An 18,212-nucleotide genomic window follows, 5' to 3' on the forward strand; every position below is an offset into this window, starting at 1 on the left:
GAAATAGGTGTTTTACTGGAACTCCCTTGCTTTTTCAATAATCCAGCAGATGTTGGCAATTTAGTCTCTGGTTCCTGTACCTTTTCTGAATCCAGCTTGAACATCTGGAATTTCATGGTTCATGCAATATTGAAGCCTGGCTTGGAGAATCTTGAGCATTACTTTACTAGTGTGTGAGATGAGTGCAATTGTGCAGTAGTTTTAGAATTCTTTGACATGGCCTTTCTTTGGGATTGGAATGAAACTCACATTTTCCAGTCCTGTGTCCACTACCGAGTTTTCCAAATTTCCTGGCAAAATGAGTGCAGCACTTTCACAGCATCATCTTTTAGGTTTTGAAAGAGCTCAACTGGATTTCCATCCCCTCCACTAGCTTTGTTTGTAGTGATGCTTCCTAAGGCCCACATGACTTCACATTCCAGGATGTCTGGCTCTAGGTGAGTGACACCATCATGATTACCTGGGTCTTGAAGATTTTTTTTGTACAGTTCTTCTATGTATCCTTGCCACCTTTTCTTAATATTTTTTGTTTCTGTTTGTTCCATACCATTTCTGTCCTTTATTGAGCCCATCTTTGCATGAAATGTTCCCTTGGTATCTCTAACTTTCTCGAAGAGATCTCTAGTCTTTCCCATTCTATCGTTTTCCTCTATTTCTTTTCATTGATCACGAGGAAGGCTTTCTTATCTCTCCTTGCTCTTCTTTGTAACTCTGCATTCAGATGGGTATATCTCTCTTTTTCTCCTTTGCTTTTCATGTCTCTTTCTTTCAAAGCAATTTGTAAGACCTCCTCAGACAGCCATTTTGCTTTTTTGCATTTCTTTTTCTTGGAGATGGTCTTGATCCCTTTCTCCTGTACAACTTCATGAACCTACATCTATAGTTCATCAGGCATTCTATCTGTCAGATCTAGTCCCTTGAATCTATTTCTCAATTTCACTGTATAATTGTAAGGGATTTGATTTAGGTCATACCAGAAAGATCTAGTGTTTTTCCCCACTTATTCAATTTAAGTCTGAATTTGGCAATAAGGACTTCATGATCTGAGCCACAGTCAGCTCCCGGTCTTGCTTTTGCTGACTCCATAGAGCTTCTCAACCTTTGGCTGCAGAGAATATAATATATCTGATTTCCGTGTTGACGGTCAGGTGATGTCCATGTGTAGAGTCCTCTCTTGTGTTGTTGAAGAGGGTAAGTCTATTATACAAGGCACAGGCACATGAACTCCTGTTACTGCATATATTGTTTATCTGATTTTTTTCAAATTGTATGATTTGAAATTAATACACAGCACTAATAAATCAATCAAGGCTTAGATCTTCTCATCTGACAAAGCTCACCTATGAAAAGCCAGAAACAACCTATAAGTCCAACAAGAAGAATTAATTATATAGATTACAACATGTCCATATGAAGCATCATTGTATTCTAAGTTGTGCTAAGTTAGTCATGTCTGACTCTGAGCAACCCTATGGACTATAGCCCACTAGGCTCCTCTGTCCTTGGCGATTCTCCAGGCAAGAATACTGGAATGAGTTTTCCTACCCTCCTCCAGGGGATCTTCCCTACCCAGGGATCAAATGGGCATCTCTTATGTCTCCTGCATTGGGAGGAGGGTTCTTTACCACTAGTGCCACTTGGGAAGTCCCAAGTTTTATATAAGTAAGTCAGCAATATTTCTGGGCTCCACAAAAGAAGTAAACAAAATCTTGTGAGGTGTGCACAAGAGTAGCATGTTCAGAACAAAGAAGTCAGGGTTATCACCCAATGTGCATGGTCAGCCACCTCCTTGTTTCTGAACATCATGCTCTGAGATGTTCAGAGAAACTCAAACTCTTCATCAGAGTAAAAATCCAATATGACAGGAAAAATATGACAAAAGCCTACAGGAAAGAGCAAAATTTGTTTCAACTGCTTGGAAGACTGCAAGGTGGAAGAGGAACGAGCTGCATGCAAGTCCAAAAGAGTCAGTCATGTGAAATCAACAGAGGCAAGACTGGGGCAGGGCAGGAGAGGATGTGTACAGAGGTGGGATACGGATCAGGTTCACATTATGAGTAAGCGCCAGCAGAATAGGTGTCCCGGCTTGGCCATATCCTTTGCTTAGCACAATCCTGGTCAACATGATGGCTTGAGGATGAGAAGAGAAGGAGAAAGAGAGGATGAAGGTTGTGGGAGGTAAAGAAAGAGACAAGAGGAGGAGGAGAGGAAGAAAGGGTCTTGAGTTCTGAGCAAAGGACCCTGGATTTTACCATCACTGTAGGTCTTCCTCTCCTCCCGCTGCAGGTTTGCAGAAATGACACTTCTCTAGCCCAGCCTCCCTCCCTACACCCAGTCCTACAAGGAAACCAACCAGGATTCCAGCTGTTTATAAAAGAAAAGTTGTCATCAGTAATAACTGCATCTTTTGTGGGCTGTCAACATTATTTTTTACTTTAAAATTAAATTTTAATTTGATTCTCATTTGAATGATGGTTCAAGTTGAAAAATAGGTACAAGAGTAAAGAGACAAGTGCAGTTAAAGTGCTAATGGGTGACAATGGCCATGAAGAGGGACTCTTTTTCAAACGCCAGCCTGGAGGTTAAGTAAAGGTTGAAGATCAAGAAGAGTTAGTCAAGGCAGAATGGATACAGATATCCATATGGCTGAGTCCCTTTGCTGTCCGCCTGAAGCTATCACAACATTGTCAATAGGTTATGGTCCCAAATAAAAAGAAAAAAATTACAGAGTCAAAACAAAGGAAGGAGTCCATGGAACATGCTGAAGTCCTGAATAAGACACTGACAACAGAAATGAGGAAGAGGGGATGGATAACCAGGAGACATAATTTATAACAGGGGGTAAGTGGCTGGGTAAGTAAGCAGGAGTAAGGAGTCTAAACTGCCTGATGGATGTCTTATGTAGGTAAGTGGGTGGCAGTTGCCATTATGAGGTAATGAAGCCAGGAAGATGAACAGGTTTGGTGGGGACACTGGAGAGAGAGAGAATCTGGCCTGGAGCTCAGTAAATATATCACAGGAAAAAATCTCAAATACTGAAAGTTCTCAAATAATAGAGTGAGTTATGGCAAAAAAAAAAAAAAAAATAGCCCTCTGTTTATCCCTGTGGGTGGAGGGGAATCTTGGTGACTTCATGTAAACATTCTCCACTCCAAAGTGGCTCTTTTCCAGAACATAGGCGAAGAGTATATTCTATGCATAAATAAGTCTACTCAAAACTTGTGATCTTACAGAAATATGAGGGACCTTGATTTAGCATTTGCCTTGAAACAGGTGAGATCTGAGAAGAAACCAGAAGAGAAATTACCCAAAGATGTAGGAATGGGTGTCTGTGGTTGGGTATTAAATATTCTGGTGAGTTTCTGTTTTTTCAGCTGTGCTGCAAGGCATGGGGGACCTTAGTTGCCCAACAGGGATGGACCCCACACCCCTCCATGGAAGCATGGAGTCTTAATCACCAGACTGACAGGGAAGTCTCCTGGTGAGCTTTTTGAGATAACTAAATCAAAATCTATGTTCTAGTTATATTGATTTTGTGACTGTATACATATATTCACGATGGGTGTTTTTTTTTTTTTTTTTTCCTGAATTTGTGGAAATTTCAACCCACTTCAGATGAACCAAATAATAATTATATAAAAATATCATTTAATAGCACCTGATACCCAAACTTAAGCTCTTTGTTGCTAGGCTAAGTTTTCAGCAAGGTTTTGTAATGACTGAATAAATGAATGAAGGAATGAATGAGCCCATGTTGGAGAATAAGTAGCATCCACAGAAAACAGGTCGAATCTTGAGAGAGTAAGCATTTTCCCAATATAAACAACACCCTGCACTTCTCCGTATGCTGTATTTTGGTGTAAATTTTATAGGCACACACTTTGGTTGATTGCAGAACAAGATTTGGCAAATGGAGTGTCTCCTGGATTTCAACCCACATGTGCCCTCTAGCCCAAGTGCCTTGATGCAGGGCACAGCCTGTATACAGTAGTTAAATTGTAAGGACATGATTCTTCTCAGGCCTTCTCACTTTACATACTTGTCTCTCCCACTAGGGATCATACTGCTCTTCCAATAAAGGACAGCTTTCCATCCCCCATTAAATAACAGCAAAAAATCAGCAGGATATCCAAAGTCAATTGTGAAAGCAAAGATAATCACATATTTCCTCTGTGATGATATTGTTTGGGAAATAATCAGTCTTAAGAGGAGCTACAGTGTAAATTTATGAATAGGTTAGGAAATAGCGATGATGGTTGAGAAATGAATCAAAAGATAACAGACGAAAATGAGAGATGGTAAAGTAGTTAAGAGATCAGAAAATAGAGATGCTGAGAGTGGGGAAGAGACAGCAGTGCTTAAGACCCATATCCTTGAACTCAGTACTTCTCAACTTTCTCCTTGTTAGAGAAATCATATACTGCTCTATTCATTCACCCTTTCCCTTATTCATGAGACATCTCTTGATCCCATGTCATATTCCAGGCACAGCTACAAACATCAGGTATAATTTAATCAATAGTGCATGGTCTCAGTCTTCAAAAAAGCCAAAAGCCACTAAGAAGGCCTTTGTGAATACACAGGTTCACTGCAACATCATTTGAAAAGCTTTAGGAACACAGTATCATGGGAGCCCAGAAGAGATCATAAACAACTTTCCTGACTATGTTAGGAAGGCATGTTTCATCTGGATGTTCAAGAATGAGAAGGAACTTTTAAGTTGAAAAAATGGAGGAAAGCAGTCAAGGCAAAGGGAGCCGTATGTATCACAAAGCTTCAGAACTACACAGGGTCACGGAATGTTTATCAAACAGGGAGACTTACATCGGACAGGATGAGGCCTGAACCGTAAGGTGAGAGGCAAACCTGGAGAAGTAGGTTGGGGCCACAGACAAAGTGATGCACATGATTAAAACCTAAGGTGGGAAACACCTTTACTAACTGCCTAGCATGCATGTACTGATCTTAACATCCTCCAAAACAATCTCGTGTCCCCCTTCTTTCAGGAAAAGAACTGTTCATGTTAAGGCTGGAATGGACCTTATGGCTTACTGGTGTTAAAGCCACATAGACTTGAGTTCAAATCCTGGCTCTCCAAATTACTGTGGAAATGTCCTGAGATTTGGAGCCTTTATATGTATAACAAAAATGATGGAACCTCACAAAACTAAGTTGATTATGATGAGATGGCCCATAGAGCACCTTGCACACAGGAAACACTAAAAAAAAAAAGGTGTTATTCCCTCTCCCCTTCATTTAGCCCAGACTTTCTTCAGGAGAAGCATACTTGTCAAATAATGTTAATTAAAAAAAAAAAAAAAACAAAAGAAAAAAACTGATTTTTGATGATTTTTTGAGAAGGAAATCTCACAACTTACTCTGTATCGAGACTCTAATAGTCAATTCCTTCAAATTGAATATTTTAAGACTGCCTAAGCAATTCTGTACTGCCCATTAATACAACGAAAAGAGTTCCACACAGCAGGGCAGTTCTTACAATTCTGGAAAACTCTGTGGGTCTTCAGTCTCTGTTGTCACAGTATTGACCTGTGAATCTTGCTGAAGATCAGAAGAAACAGTGAACCCAGAGGAACATTAGCGTCAGCACACTGTTCCAGGGCTCCGGATGACTGCTCAGAGTAAGATGCAAATCCAGGGCCTCACCCTTCTCTACACTCTGATCTTGATCCCTCAGAGGGTTTCTCACCCTCATCTGTTCCTTAACAACAGACAGAACATGATTTTTCAGTATGGGCCATCCTGAAACATTTAGTCACATTTGTAATCACCGAATGACTCTCATCCTGGTTAGGTAAACTAACTTTAGAGTCATTGAATGTGACACGAAAACACATCTTTGAAAGCATTTCCCAAGGGGGTCAGAGAAAGTGTTCAAAGTCAGAATGAACAGTAGAGCCTGGACTGGTTCTAGCAGATACAAATCCCTTCTTACATCAGTCAATCTAGAAAAGTGAGTCTAAAGAGTTTATATTGCACCCTTCTGAAAAACCTCATTCATTATATATATATATATATATATATATATATATATATATATATATATATATATTTATATATACAGGTCTACACATATGAAAATGCTTTATGCTTTATGCTTGCATGTAGATCTAGATATATCTAAAGTTGCTTTAGATTTTGAAGATGGAGTGTTCATTGTATTCACTAAAACAATTCAGAGCTCACTCTGAGTGGAGTATGGAAAGAAAATCTCTGAACTGTTATATTTCATCGAAGAGAAGGAAGGCAGGTAGCTCTTATCCCTGTGTGTCTTAGTCGTTCAGTCATGTACAACTCTGCAATGCCATGGACTGTAGTCCACCAGGCTCCTCTGTCCATGGAATTCTGCAGGCCAGAATACTGGAATGGGTAGCCTTTCCCTTCTCCAGGGGATCTTCCCAACCCTGGGATCTAACTGGGCTCTCCCACATTGCAGGCAGATTCTTTACCATCTGAGCCACCAAGGAAGCCCAGAGGTATACACATAGGAAAGGGAACTAATATGTCTGAGAATTTACTATAAGCCACTCAGATTCTAATCAATTCACTTAATTTTTATAATAACTTTATATATTGAGTAGCTATTACTGTCACTCCTGTGTTAGGGAAGAGAAAACAGGAGCATGGACTTGTCAAGACACTTGTCCACAATTACACTGCAAGTATAGAACTTAGGTGTAGGAAGGCTGCCCGGGGATCCAGTTTCTTAACCAGCACTATGCAACACCACCACTTCAAAGTATTGTGTATGGATTGCACACATTCAAACTAAAACCTTGGTTATTTTTCTTCATACTAAACCATTCCTGTTCTCAAAGTCATAATAGCAAGAAGTCCAGTATCTTACTCTTGGAGAAGTCTCCTTTGCCCCAAAGCAGTTTAAATCCCTGGAGGGGAAAAAAAAAAAAAAAAAAAAAAAAACCAAAACTCTATCTCTTATTTCCAAATTTAAGCAGGACTTGAGAATCAGCATCCTTCTCATAGCCACTTGGAGTTACTACTTAAAATGGGAATGGATTTGGCAAAATATAGTGGGTCAGCTCTCTTTTGTGCCTGTCTCAAGCCCCTACAGATAATGCTATGGTGTTTTTTTATTTCTTTTTTTGTTGTGGTTTTGTTTTGTTTTAGAAAGAGTGTTAAGGCTTCTTCAGTGATAAACTTAGCCAAGAAAGTGCTACTTTAGACAACTAAGAATTTGAGGGCTTTGCTCCCATGCTCTCTTAGACATCTGTTATCATCATCAACTTTAACTTGTCTTTCCTTGGAAATAACTTAAAGCGAGAGCCTCTGTACCCTGGTCCTTGGTCAAGAACTAAAAGGGAAACTCTGATAGATGTGATTTGCATAGGCAGTCCTGGTTGCTGCATGCCCCAAATAATGTGGGCAAGTTCCACACCACGCCTGAGGTTTGACTCTAAAAATTCACCATGACCCATAATCTCAAAGCCAACTACTTCTTCTGGTGTTCAATGAAATAAACAACGATCTCTTCCAATGCTTGGGGATCAACTTTCTACCCAGGACTTGCCTAGTAAGCCATGCACTCAGTGCATGGATCACCATTGTGAGGCTTTCGTGGAGGAATTTCAAGGGCAGTTCTGAACAATGAACTTGAAGTGTCAACCTAGAGTTAGAAGTAAATGCTCTATAACATAGCCTGTGGTGATTCCTAAGGTCGGTACAGAATGAGATAAAAAAGGGGAGAGATATCTGTGTTGTAAGCATGTCTTTTTGAAGCCTCCAACAGTTCTCTCTGATTCACAGGATGTCTTCAGAGCCATGCATCCGGACCCTGACATTGTGCGGTTGTACCTTAAACCCCTGCTCATTGGAGAGCTTGCTCCAGAAGAGCCCAATCAGGAGAGAAACAAAAATGTGAGTGAGGTCTCAGGACTCAAGAGTATGCAGAGGGATGGGGATGAGGTATATTTCAGGGTCAACTTATCATTTTCTGTGGGAAATCAGCCATCATGTCTGGGAGGGCCTGCAATAGCATAAATAAGAGGATTCCAAATATTTCAAAATAATGTCATCCTCCTGAGATCCTTAGAATTCTTAAAGCTCTGAGAAACAAAGGAATGGAATGCTTGGCCCTGTTTCAAACAGTAATTCCATGTGTCTAACTACCTACTTCTTGCCATGCAACTTACACATAACTTTTCTTTTTCATGACTGCTTATAATTGTTTGATGTTCCCTGTTAGTTTCCATGAGACCAGAGACTACGTGTCCTCAGTACCTACTGGTGCAGGATTGGACCTGTATTAGGAATTCCATAAATAGCTGTTGAATCAATGATGTGACTATATCCTAACTATAGTTATTTTTACAGTTGGAGAAATTACAGTACCAGGAGAATAAACTACCTTCTGAAAAGCAAAGAACAGGAACTCCAGTTCACCTTCTTCTGGCTCCAAACCTTTGGGTATTCCCCACGAAAAGCACACTTTCTTTTTTTTTTTTTCATTTATTTTTATTAGTTGGAGGCTAATTACTTTACTATATTGTAGTGGTTTTTGCCATGCATTGACATGAATCAGCCATGGATTTACATGTGTTCCCCATCCTGAAACCCCCTCCCACCTCCCTCCCTTTTGCTAAGACTTTGGTTGACTGAAAAACTGTCTTCAGAGGGCATGCACCTCCATAAAACTAGAATTCATTAGAATGGTTGCACATAAAGCTTAAAGGGATTTTAGCTAATATTAAGCACTGCATTTTTTTTTCTTTTGCACTTCATGTTTTAAAACAGCTTACAATTGTACCATTCTTTTGAAATACTTTGTACAAAGTGGTGATCCAGATATCGCTGTGAGGCAGAAAGAATAAGAATTACATTTCCACTTTAAGAAATGAAGAAACAAACTCTCAAGGGGATAGGAGGAATCTGAGGAGACAGGACTGGTTACATGCAGGATGAAGAGGAATACTTAGGCTGACTCCTTAGAACCATGTGCATCCCTCAAGGCTGTGTGTCCGGAAGCAATGCACTGTATTGAGATGAGTGTGCCCTCAGGCAGACAGCCTGGACACAGAGCCCGGTTCCTGTGACAAGGTGTAGGAGCCGAGATGCTGTTGTTCGGTCAGTAAGTCATGTCTGACTCTGCGACCCCGTGAACTGCAGCACGCTAGGCCTCCATGTTCCCTCACTATCTCCCAGAGTTTGCTCGAACTCATGTCCATTGAGTGCATGATGCCATCCAACCATCACATCCTCTGTCGCCCTCTGCTCTTCCTGCCCTCAAGCTTTCCAGGCACCAGGGTCTTTTCCAATGAGTTGGTTCTTCCATCAGGTGGCCAATGTTTTGGAGCTTCGGCTTAACCATCAATCATTTCAATGAATACCCAGGGTTGATTTCCTGTAAGATTGACAGGTTTGATCTCCCTGCTGTCCAAGGGACTCTCAAGAGTTTTCTCCAACACCACAATTCAAAAGCAACAATTCTTTGATGCTCAGTCTTCTTTCATGTCCAACTCTCACATCCATACATGACTACTGGAAAACCCATAACTTTGACTATATGAACCTTTGTTGGCAAACTAACGTCTCTGCTTTATAATATGCTGTCTACCTTTGTCACTGCTTTTCTTCCAAGGAGCAAGCATCTTTTAATTTCATGGCTGTAATCACTGGCTACAGTGATAATTGAAGTCCAAGAAAATAAAGTCTGTCACTGTTTCTATTTTCTCCCCATCTATTTGAAGGAAGTGATTGGACTGAATGTCATGATCTTCATTCTTTGAATGTTGAGTTTGAAGCCAGCTTTTTTACCCTCCTCTTTCACTTTCATCAACAGACTCTTTAGTTCCTGTTAACATTCTGCCATTAGAGTGGTATGATCTTATCTGAAGTTGTTGATATTTCTCCCAGCAATCTTGATCCCAGCTTCTGCTTCATTCAGCACAGCATTTCACATGATGTACTCTGCATATAAATTAAATAAGCAGGGTGACAATATACAGCCATGATGTACTCCTTTCCCAATTTTGAACCAGTCCATTTTTACAAGTCTGGTTCAAACTGTTGCTTCTTGGCCTGCATACAGGTTTCTCAGGAGGCAGGCAAGATGGTCTAGTACTCCCATCTCATTAAGAATTTTCTATGGCTTGTTGTGATCCACAAAGGATCAGAAGAAAAAGTAAACCTAGAGGAATATTAGTGTAGTCAGTGAAGCAGATTTTTTTTTTATTTTTATTTTTTTGAACTCTCTTGCTTCTTCTATGATCCAACAGATATTGCTAATTTGATTTTTGGTTCCTCTGCCTTTTCTAAATCAAACTTGTATATCTGGAAGTTCTCAGTTCATGTACTGTTGAAGCCTAGCTTGAAGGATTTTGAGCATTACCTTGCTAGCATGTGAAGTGAGAGCAATTATTGGTACTTTGAATGTGATTTGGCATTGCCTTCCTTTGGAATTGGAATGAAAATTAACTTTTCAAGTCCTGTGGCCACTGCTGAGTTTTCAAAATTTGCTGGCATATGGAGTGTAGCACTATAGTAGCATTATCTTTTGGGATTTGAAGTAGTTCTGCTGGAATTCTACCACCTCCATTAGCATTAAATCACCTCCATTAGCATTGTTCATCCCAATGCTTTCTAAGGACCTCTTGACTTCACATTGCAAAATGTCTGGCTCTAGGTGAATGACCATACCATCGTGGTTATCTGGATCACTAGAGTTTTTTTGTATAATTCAGTTTATTCTTGCCACATCTCCTTAATATCTTCTTTTCTGTTAGGTCTTTACTATTTCTGTCCTTTTTTTTTTTTTTTTCCTGTCCTTTTTATGCCCATCTTTGCATGAAATGTTCCCTTGACATTTCCAATTTTGTTGAAGAGATCTCTAGTATTTTTCCATTATATCATTTTCCTCTACTTCTTTTTGTTTGCATAAGAATGCTTTCTTATCTCTACTTGCTATTCTCTGGAAATCTGCATTCAGATGGGTATATCTTTCCTTTTCTCCTTGCCTTTCACTTCTCTTCTTTTCTCAGCTATTTAAGGCCTCCTCAGACAGCATTTTGCCTTTTTGCATTTCTTTTCCTTGGGGATGATTTTGATCATCATGTCCAGTACAATGTTACAAAGCTCTGTCCACAGTTCTTCAAGCACTCTGTCTATCAGATCGTATGCCTTGAATTTATTTGTCACTTCCACTGCATAACTGCAAGTTCATACCTGAATGACCTAGTGGTTTTCCTTACTTTTTTCAATTTAAGTCTGAATTTGGCAATAAGGAGTTCATGATCTGAGCCATAATCAGCTCCTGGTCTTGTTTTTGCTGATGTATAGAGCTTCTCCATCTTTAGCTGCAAAGTATATAATCAATCTGATTTCAGTATTGATGATCTGGTGATAGCCATGTGTAGAGTCGTTTTCTGTGTTGTTGGAAGAGAGTGTTTGCTATGACCAGTGCATTCTCTTGGCAAAAATTTGTTAGCATTTGCCTGTCTTCCTTTTGTACTCCAAGGCCAAGCTTGCTTATTACTTCAGGTATCTCTTGACTTCCTACTTTTGCATTCCAATTCCCTATGATGAAAAGGACACCTTTTTTTGGTGTTAGTGTTAGAAGATCTGGTAGGTCTTCAGAGAGCCATTCAACTTCAGCTTCTTCAGCATTAGTGGTCAGGGCATAGATTTGGATTACTGTGATACTGAATGGTTTGCTTTGGAATCAAACAGAGATCATACTCTCATTTTTGAGACCACACCCAAGTACTGCATTTTAGACTCTTTTGTTGACTATGATGGCTACTCCATTTCTTATAAGAGATTCTTGCCCACAGTGGTAGATACATTGGTCACATGAATTAAATTCACTCATTCCCACACATTGTAGTTCACTGATTCCTAAAATGTTGATGCTAACCCTTGCCATCTCTTGCTTGACCCCGTCCAGTTTACTTTGGTTCATGGATCTAACTTTCAAGGTCCCTATGCTATATTGTTGTTTACATAATTGGACTTTACTTTTGTCATTAAACACATACATAACTGGGTGTAATGTCTGCCTTGGCCTAGTCTTGTATTCTTTCTAGAGCTATTTCTTCATTCTTCCCCAGTAGCATAGTGGATATCTACTTACTTGGGGAGCTCATCTTTCAGTGTCATAGCTTTAGCCTTTTCATACTTTTCATGGCATTCTTAAGGCAAGAATACTGAAGTGGTTTGCCATTCCCTTCTGACCACATTTGATCACAACTTTCCACCATGGCCCATCTGTCTTGGGACCCTAACTTTGAAAGGCTTGAGACTGTGGGATATGAGTCTAGGCCAGTTACCAAACCTGTCTGTGGTTCAGTTTCTCTCTCTGTAAAATAGCAAAAATAGAACCAACCACATAATTGTTATTGGGAGATTACTGAGAGAGTTAAAGGCATTTAAAGTGCTTGGAACAGTGTCTGGAATGTAGCAAATATTCAGTAAACTTTAGATATTGTAATTATCATAAACTCAACAGTCACACAAGTAATTTACAAGCCTCTAAATTTACAGAATCATTTAGGGCAGGATGCCCTAGGTTAAAAAGAGGAAATGGTGCAGAGCTTAGTTGTTTTTCCTAAATATTTTCTCTAAGGAAAAGATAATCCCATTCATGGCTGAGAGCTATAATTATTCATTATCTAAAACAGTGCTGATCCCTGAGGGTAAAGATCTGTTATGAATTTTCTTTATGCGTCTGTGATTACCCAGAGATATGTATGTAGACAATTGATGTTTGAGCACAGAACTGAATGTCAGGAAGTACAGGCTAAAGTCCAGCTTCTATCACTTGCGAAAGACTTCACATTAACCACCCTCTGGGGTTCAGTGACCCCAACAGTACAGTGAACATGATGGTAAAATCAGGGAAGCGCCCTGTTGCTGTTGTTCAGTCGCTAGGTTGTGTCTGACTCATTGTGACCTCATGGACTGCAGCACAGCAGGCTCCCCTGTCCTTCACCATTTCCCAGAGCTTGTTCAAACTCATATCCATTGAGTCAGCAATGCCCATCCAGCCATCTCATTCTCTGTCATCCCCTTCTCTTTGTACCTTAAACCTTTCCCAGCATCAGGGTCTTTTCCAATGAGTCAGCTCTTCCTATTAGGTGGCCAAAGGATTGGAACTTCAGCTTCAACATCAGCCCTTCCAAATGATATTCAGGACTCATTTCCTTTGGGATGGACTGGTTGGATTTCCTTGTAGTCCAAGGGACTCTCAGGAGTCTTCTCCAACACCATGGTTCAAAAGCATCAATTCTTCTGTGCTCAGACTTCTTTACAGTCCAGTTTTCACATCTATACATGACTACAGGAAAGACCATAACTTTGACTAGACAGACATTTGTTGGCAAAGTAATGTCTCTGCTTTTAAATACGTTGTCTGGGTTTGTCACTGCTTTTCTTCCAAGGATCAAGCAAAGTTTAGTTTCATGGCTACAGTCACAATCTGCAGTGATTTTGGAGCCCAAGAAAATAAAGTCTGTCACTGTTTTAATTGTTTACCCCATCTGTTTGTCATGAAATCATGGGACCTGTTGCGATTATCTTCATTTTTGAATGTTGCATTTTAAACCAGCTTTTTCACTCTCCTTTTCACCTTCATCAAGAGGCTCTTTAGGTCCTCTTTGCTTTCTTTCCTAAGGGTGTCATCTGCACATGTGAGGGTATTGATATTTCTCCCAGCAATCTTGATTCCAGCTTCTGCGTCATCCAGACCAACATTTCTCATTATATACTCTGCATAGAAGTTAAATAAGCAGGGTGACAACATACAGCCTTGATGTTCTCCTTTCCAAATTTGGAACTGTCACGCGAGTGCATGCTCCTCGGTTCTTTGTCTCGTCACAACAAAAATTTGGAGTGACGGACATTAAAGCCCCTTGGCGGGTCACAGCTCTCGGAGGACAGACCGTGTTATAACTTTCAGTTCTCAAACAGACCGTGTTATAGCTCTTAAATAAATCAGTGTTACAGCTCAGTGTTACAGCTCTCTTTATTTAGATAGTAGCAGGAAAATCCATCTTTGAGGCGTGAGGGCACGTCGATCCAAAGAAGCGAAAAGAAGATCGCCCCATCGCGCAGGAGAGGGAGGGAGCAAAAAGGAGAGAAGAGGGCTTTGACTCCTCATTTTATATGTTTTTCTGTCCCTGGGCCTGTCTTATGTAAATTGGGCTTAGGCAGGAGCGTTGTTTGTTTTACCTGAGGTTCTCACTCCGGTCCTCAGGCCTTCCTTTGTTCTATTTTCGCGGGCTTTTCCTTCCAGGTCTTTTAGCCACTGCCATTTTGGACTCTTTTTCCCTATTCTAACTACCTAACAGAACCACTCCATTGTTCCATGTCGAGTTCTAACTGTTGCTTCTTGGCCTGCATACAGGTTGCTCAAGAGGCAGGTAAGGCGGCCTGGTATTTCCAGCTATTGAAGAATTTTCCTCAGTTTGTTGTGATCCACATGGTCAAAGGCTTTAGCATAGTCAGTGAAGCAGAAATAGATGTCTTTTGGAATTCCTTTGCTTTCTCTATGATCCAACAGATGTTAGCAATTTGATTTCTGGTTCTTCTGCCTCTTCTAAACCCAACTTGAAATCTGGAAGTTCTCGGTTCACAGACTGTTGAAGCCTAGCTTGGAGAATTTTAAGCATCACTTTGTTAGTGTGTGGAATGATTGCAATTGTGCAGAAGTCTGAACATCCTTTCGTATTGCCTTTCTTTGGGATTGGAATGAAAACTGATTTTTCAAGTCCTGTGGCTGTGCTTCCCAAGTTTGCTGGCATACTGAGTGCAGCACTTTCACAGCATCATCATTTAGGGTTTGAAATAACTCAACTGGAATTCTTTCACCTCTGCTACCTTTGTTGGTAGTGATGCTTCCTAAGGCCCACTTGACTTCACACTCCAGCATGTCTGGCTCTAGGTGAGTAATCACAACACCATAGTGGTTATCTGGGTCATTAAGATCTTTTTTGTGTAGTTCTTCTGTGTATTCTTGCCACTTCTTCTTGATATCTTCTGCTTCTGTTAGGTCCATAGGGTTTCTGTCCTTTATTATGCCCATCTTTGTATGTAATTTTCCCTTGATATCTCTAATTTTCTCAAAGAGGTCTCCAGTCTTTCCCATTCTATTATTTTCCTCTATTTCTTTGCATTGATCACTGAGGAAGGCTTTCTTATCTCTCCTTGCTATTCTTTGGAACTCTGCATTCAGATGTGTATATCTTTCTTTTTCTCCTTTGCCTTTCGTATCTCTTCTTTTCTCAGCTATTTGTAAAGCCTCCTCAGGTATCACTTTTCCATTTTGCATTTCTTTTCCGTGGGGATGATTTTGATCACCACCTCCAGTACAATGTTATGAACCTCTGTCCATAGTTCTTCAGGCACTGTCTATCAGATGTTATACCTTGAATCTATTTCTCACTTCCACTGTATAACTGCAAGGGATTTACTTTAGATCATAACCGAATGGCCTAGTGGTTTCCCCTACTTTCTTCAATTTAAGTCTGAATTTTGCAATAAAGATTTCATGATCTGAGCCATAATCAGCTCCCAGTCTTGTTTTTGCTAATGTATAGAGCTTCTCTATCTTTGGCTGCAAAGAATATAATCAATCTGATTTTGGTATTGACCATCTGGTGATGTCCATGTGTAGAGTCATCTATTACGTTGTTAGAAGAGGGTGTTTGTTACGACCAGTGTGTTCTCTTCACAAAACTCTGTTAGCATCTGCCCAGCTTCATTTTGTACTCCAAGGCCATGCTTGCCTGTTACTCCAGGTACCTTTTGACTTCCTACTTTTGCATTCTAATCCCCTATGATGAAAGAAATCTAAGCACTGAAGAATTGATGCTTTTGAACTGTGATGCCGGAGAAGACTCTTGAGAGTCCCTTGGACTGCAAGGAGATCCAAGCAGTCCATCGTAAAGGAGATCAGTCCTGGGTGTTCGTTGGATGGACTGATGCTGAAGCTGAAACTGCAGTACTTTGCCCACCTCATGTGAAGAGTTGACTCACTGGAAAAGACCCTGATGCTGGGGTAGATTGAATGTGGGAGGAGAAGGGGATGACAGAGGATGAGATGGTTGGATGGCATCACCACCTAAATGGACGTGAGTTTGAGTAAGCTCCCGGAGTTGGTGATGGACAGGGAAACCTAGCGTGCAGCAGTCCATTTGGTTGCAAAGTGTAAGACATGATGGAGTGACTGAACTGAACTGATGATGAAGAGGACATCTTTTTTGGTGTTAGTTCTAGAAGCTCTTGTAAGTCTTCAAAGAACCATCCAACTTCAGCTTCTTCAACATTAGTGATCAGAGCACAGACTTGGATTACTCTGATATTGAATGGTTTCCCTTGGAAATGAACAGAGATCATCTTTCATTTTTTATTTTTGTACCCAAGTACTCTATTTCAGACTCCTTTGTGGACTATCACACTGTGTGATCTATTAAAGTTATCTATGGCCACCAGAATTCTGATGTTCATGGGGCCTCTAGAGATGAGCCCATCCAAACCTTTCCCAGGCACTGGATCATTTAAAAGTTGTATCAGTGAATTTGAAATGAATTTTCTTGCTTCTAGGATTATGTTCATAGTGCTTTTTTATTATTATTTCAAGTTTGTCTTCTCTTTTACATCTGAACAATCAAGTTTTCATTTTTATACCCTGGTCACTTTTTCAACAGTCTGAGTTTCAAACACATTATAGTTATTAAGCTAAGGAGATATTTCTTCCCAGGCCTTTCACTGACTCTCAAGTATGTGCAAGTTTGTAAATCAGTGCTAGTACTTGACATACATACATAAGCACAGTACTTGTACACAGAATCAGGACTCCTCCAACCAATGGACACGCACGCTAATACCACAGGAGACCCTGTCTCATTCCTGTAGAGCTTCTGAGTATCTCACAGGTAATTCATTCTTTGAGCTAATCAAAGTGAACTCTATCTTTCGTAAAGGAATCTTTTGCACATGCTAAATAGCTGATAACATAGAAAGTAACACAGATCTGTATAGATAACAAAGTTCCCCAAAGTATAATCAGAAATCAAACAACACTTTGATTTAAAAAGGTGACTATTATTAATAGATACACACTTCTACATATAAAACAGACAAACAACAAGGACCTACTATTTGGCAGGTATCTATACTCAATATCTCATAATGGTCTACGATGGAATAGACTCTGAAGAAACAATAAGTATGTATATAATTTGTTGTACACCTGAAACCAATACAATATTTTTAATCAACTATACTTCAATAAAACTTTTTGTTTTGAAAAGTAGAAAACTACTTTTGGGGGTTTTTTCTGGCAGCCCAGTTGCTAAGACTTCTTTCAATGCAGGTGGTGCAGGTTTGATTCCTTATTAGGAAACCAAGATCTCATATGCCTCACAACAAAAAAATAAATAAAACATAAAATAAAAGTAATATTACCAAAAATTCAATACAGACTTCAAAAGAAATGATCTGCATCAAAGAAAAAAAAAATTAATTAATCAGTTTAAAAAAGAGAATTGTTAGAGTTATGTATCTGTTCACTGAACCTCCCCCATCCCCCAAAAAAGAATTAAATTATAAGTCCCATAGCAATTTGAGGACAGTGTACAAATCACTACTCATTTGTCTCTTCTCCAGGAAAAAAATTTATCATAACTTGTTTTAAGCATTTTGCTTTTAGTTAATTATTTAAGGTTTCATTTTTTGTTTGAATTATGCCTAATTATATTTATTAAATAAATAAATGTCTATTCATAAAATTAAGGTATCATACATTGATGAAATAGATTAATAATTATGTTCATCTATGCTCCCACTCCACTGAAGGAACTAATTCCTTTCTTGCACGTTTATCTCACAGTCCCAGTTGGTGGAAGATTTCCAAGAACTGTGGAGGACATTAGAGACCATGAATTTGTTCAATGCCAACCTGGGGTTCTTCTTCCTTCACCTCGCCCAGATCTTGACTTTGGAAGCCTTGGCTTGGGTAATAGTGTGGCATTTTGGCAGTGGCTGGCTTGTCACAATGTTCATTTCTTGTCTTCTCATGGTTGCTCAGGTAAGTAGGTGTCCTAAGCCCAGGCAGTGGCTCTATGGGAAGCCTCAGAAATTTTTCTTCCCTCTTTACACTGGTGTCAGAGGCCACCTGGCACTTCCTGGCAATCTACTCCTCAGTGTCTGACACCAGCAAGTTACCAAAACCCACTGGGCCC

At 39.9% G+C, this 18,212-nt stretch overlaps 1 protein-coding gene across 1 annotated transcript in view; it reads left to right on the forward strand.

The window, feature by feature from the left end:
• Window positions 1-18,212, forward strand: part of LOC133069142 (fatty acid desaturase 2-like protein FADS2B) — a 45,432-nt gene that overhangs the window by 4,852 nt on the left and 22,368 nt on the right. The window contains exons 2-3 of the mRNA XM_061160362.1: window positions 7,783-7,893; window positions 17,861-18,058. Of these exons, the coding sequence (XP_061016345.1) occupies window positions 7,783-7,893; window positions 17,861-18,058 (309 nt within the window). The remainder of the gene's footprint in view (window positions 1-7,782; window positions 7,894-17,860; window positions 18,059-18,212) is intronic.

Source organism: Dama dama, chromosome 1 (assembly GCF_033118175.1).
Source record: "Dama dama isolate Ldn47 chromosome 1, ASM3311817v1, whole genome shotgun sequence".
NCBI lineage: Eukaryota > Metazoa > Chordata > Mammalia > Artiodactyla > Cervidae > Dama > Dama dama.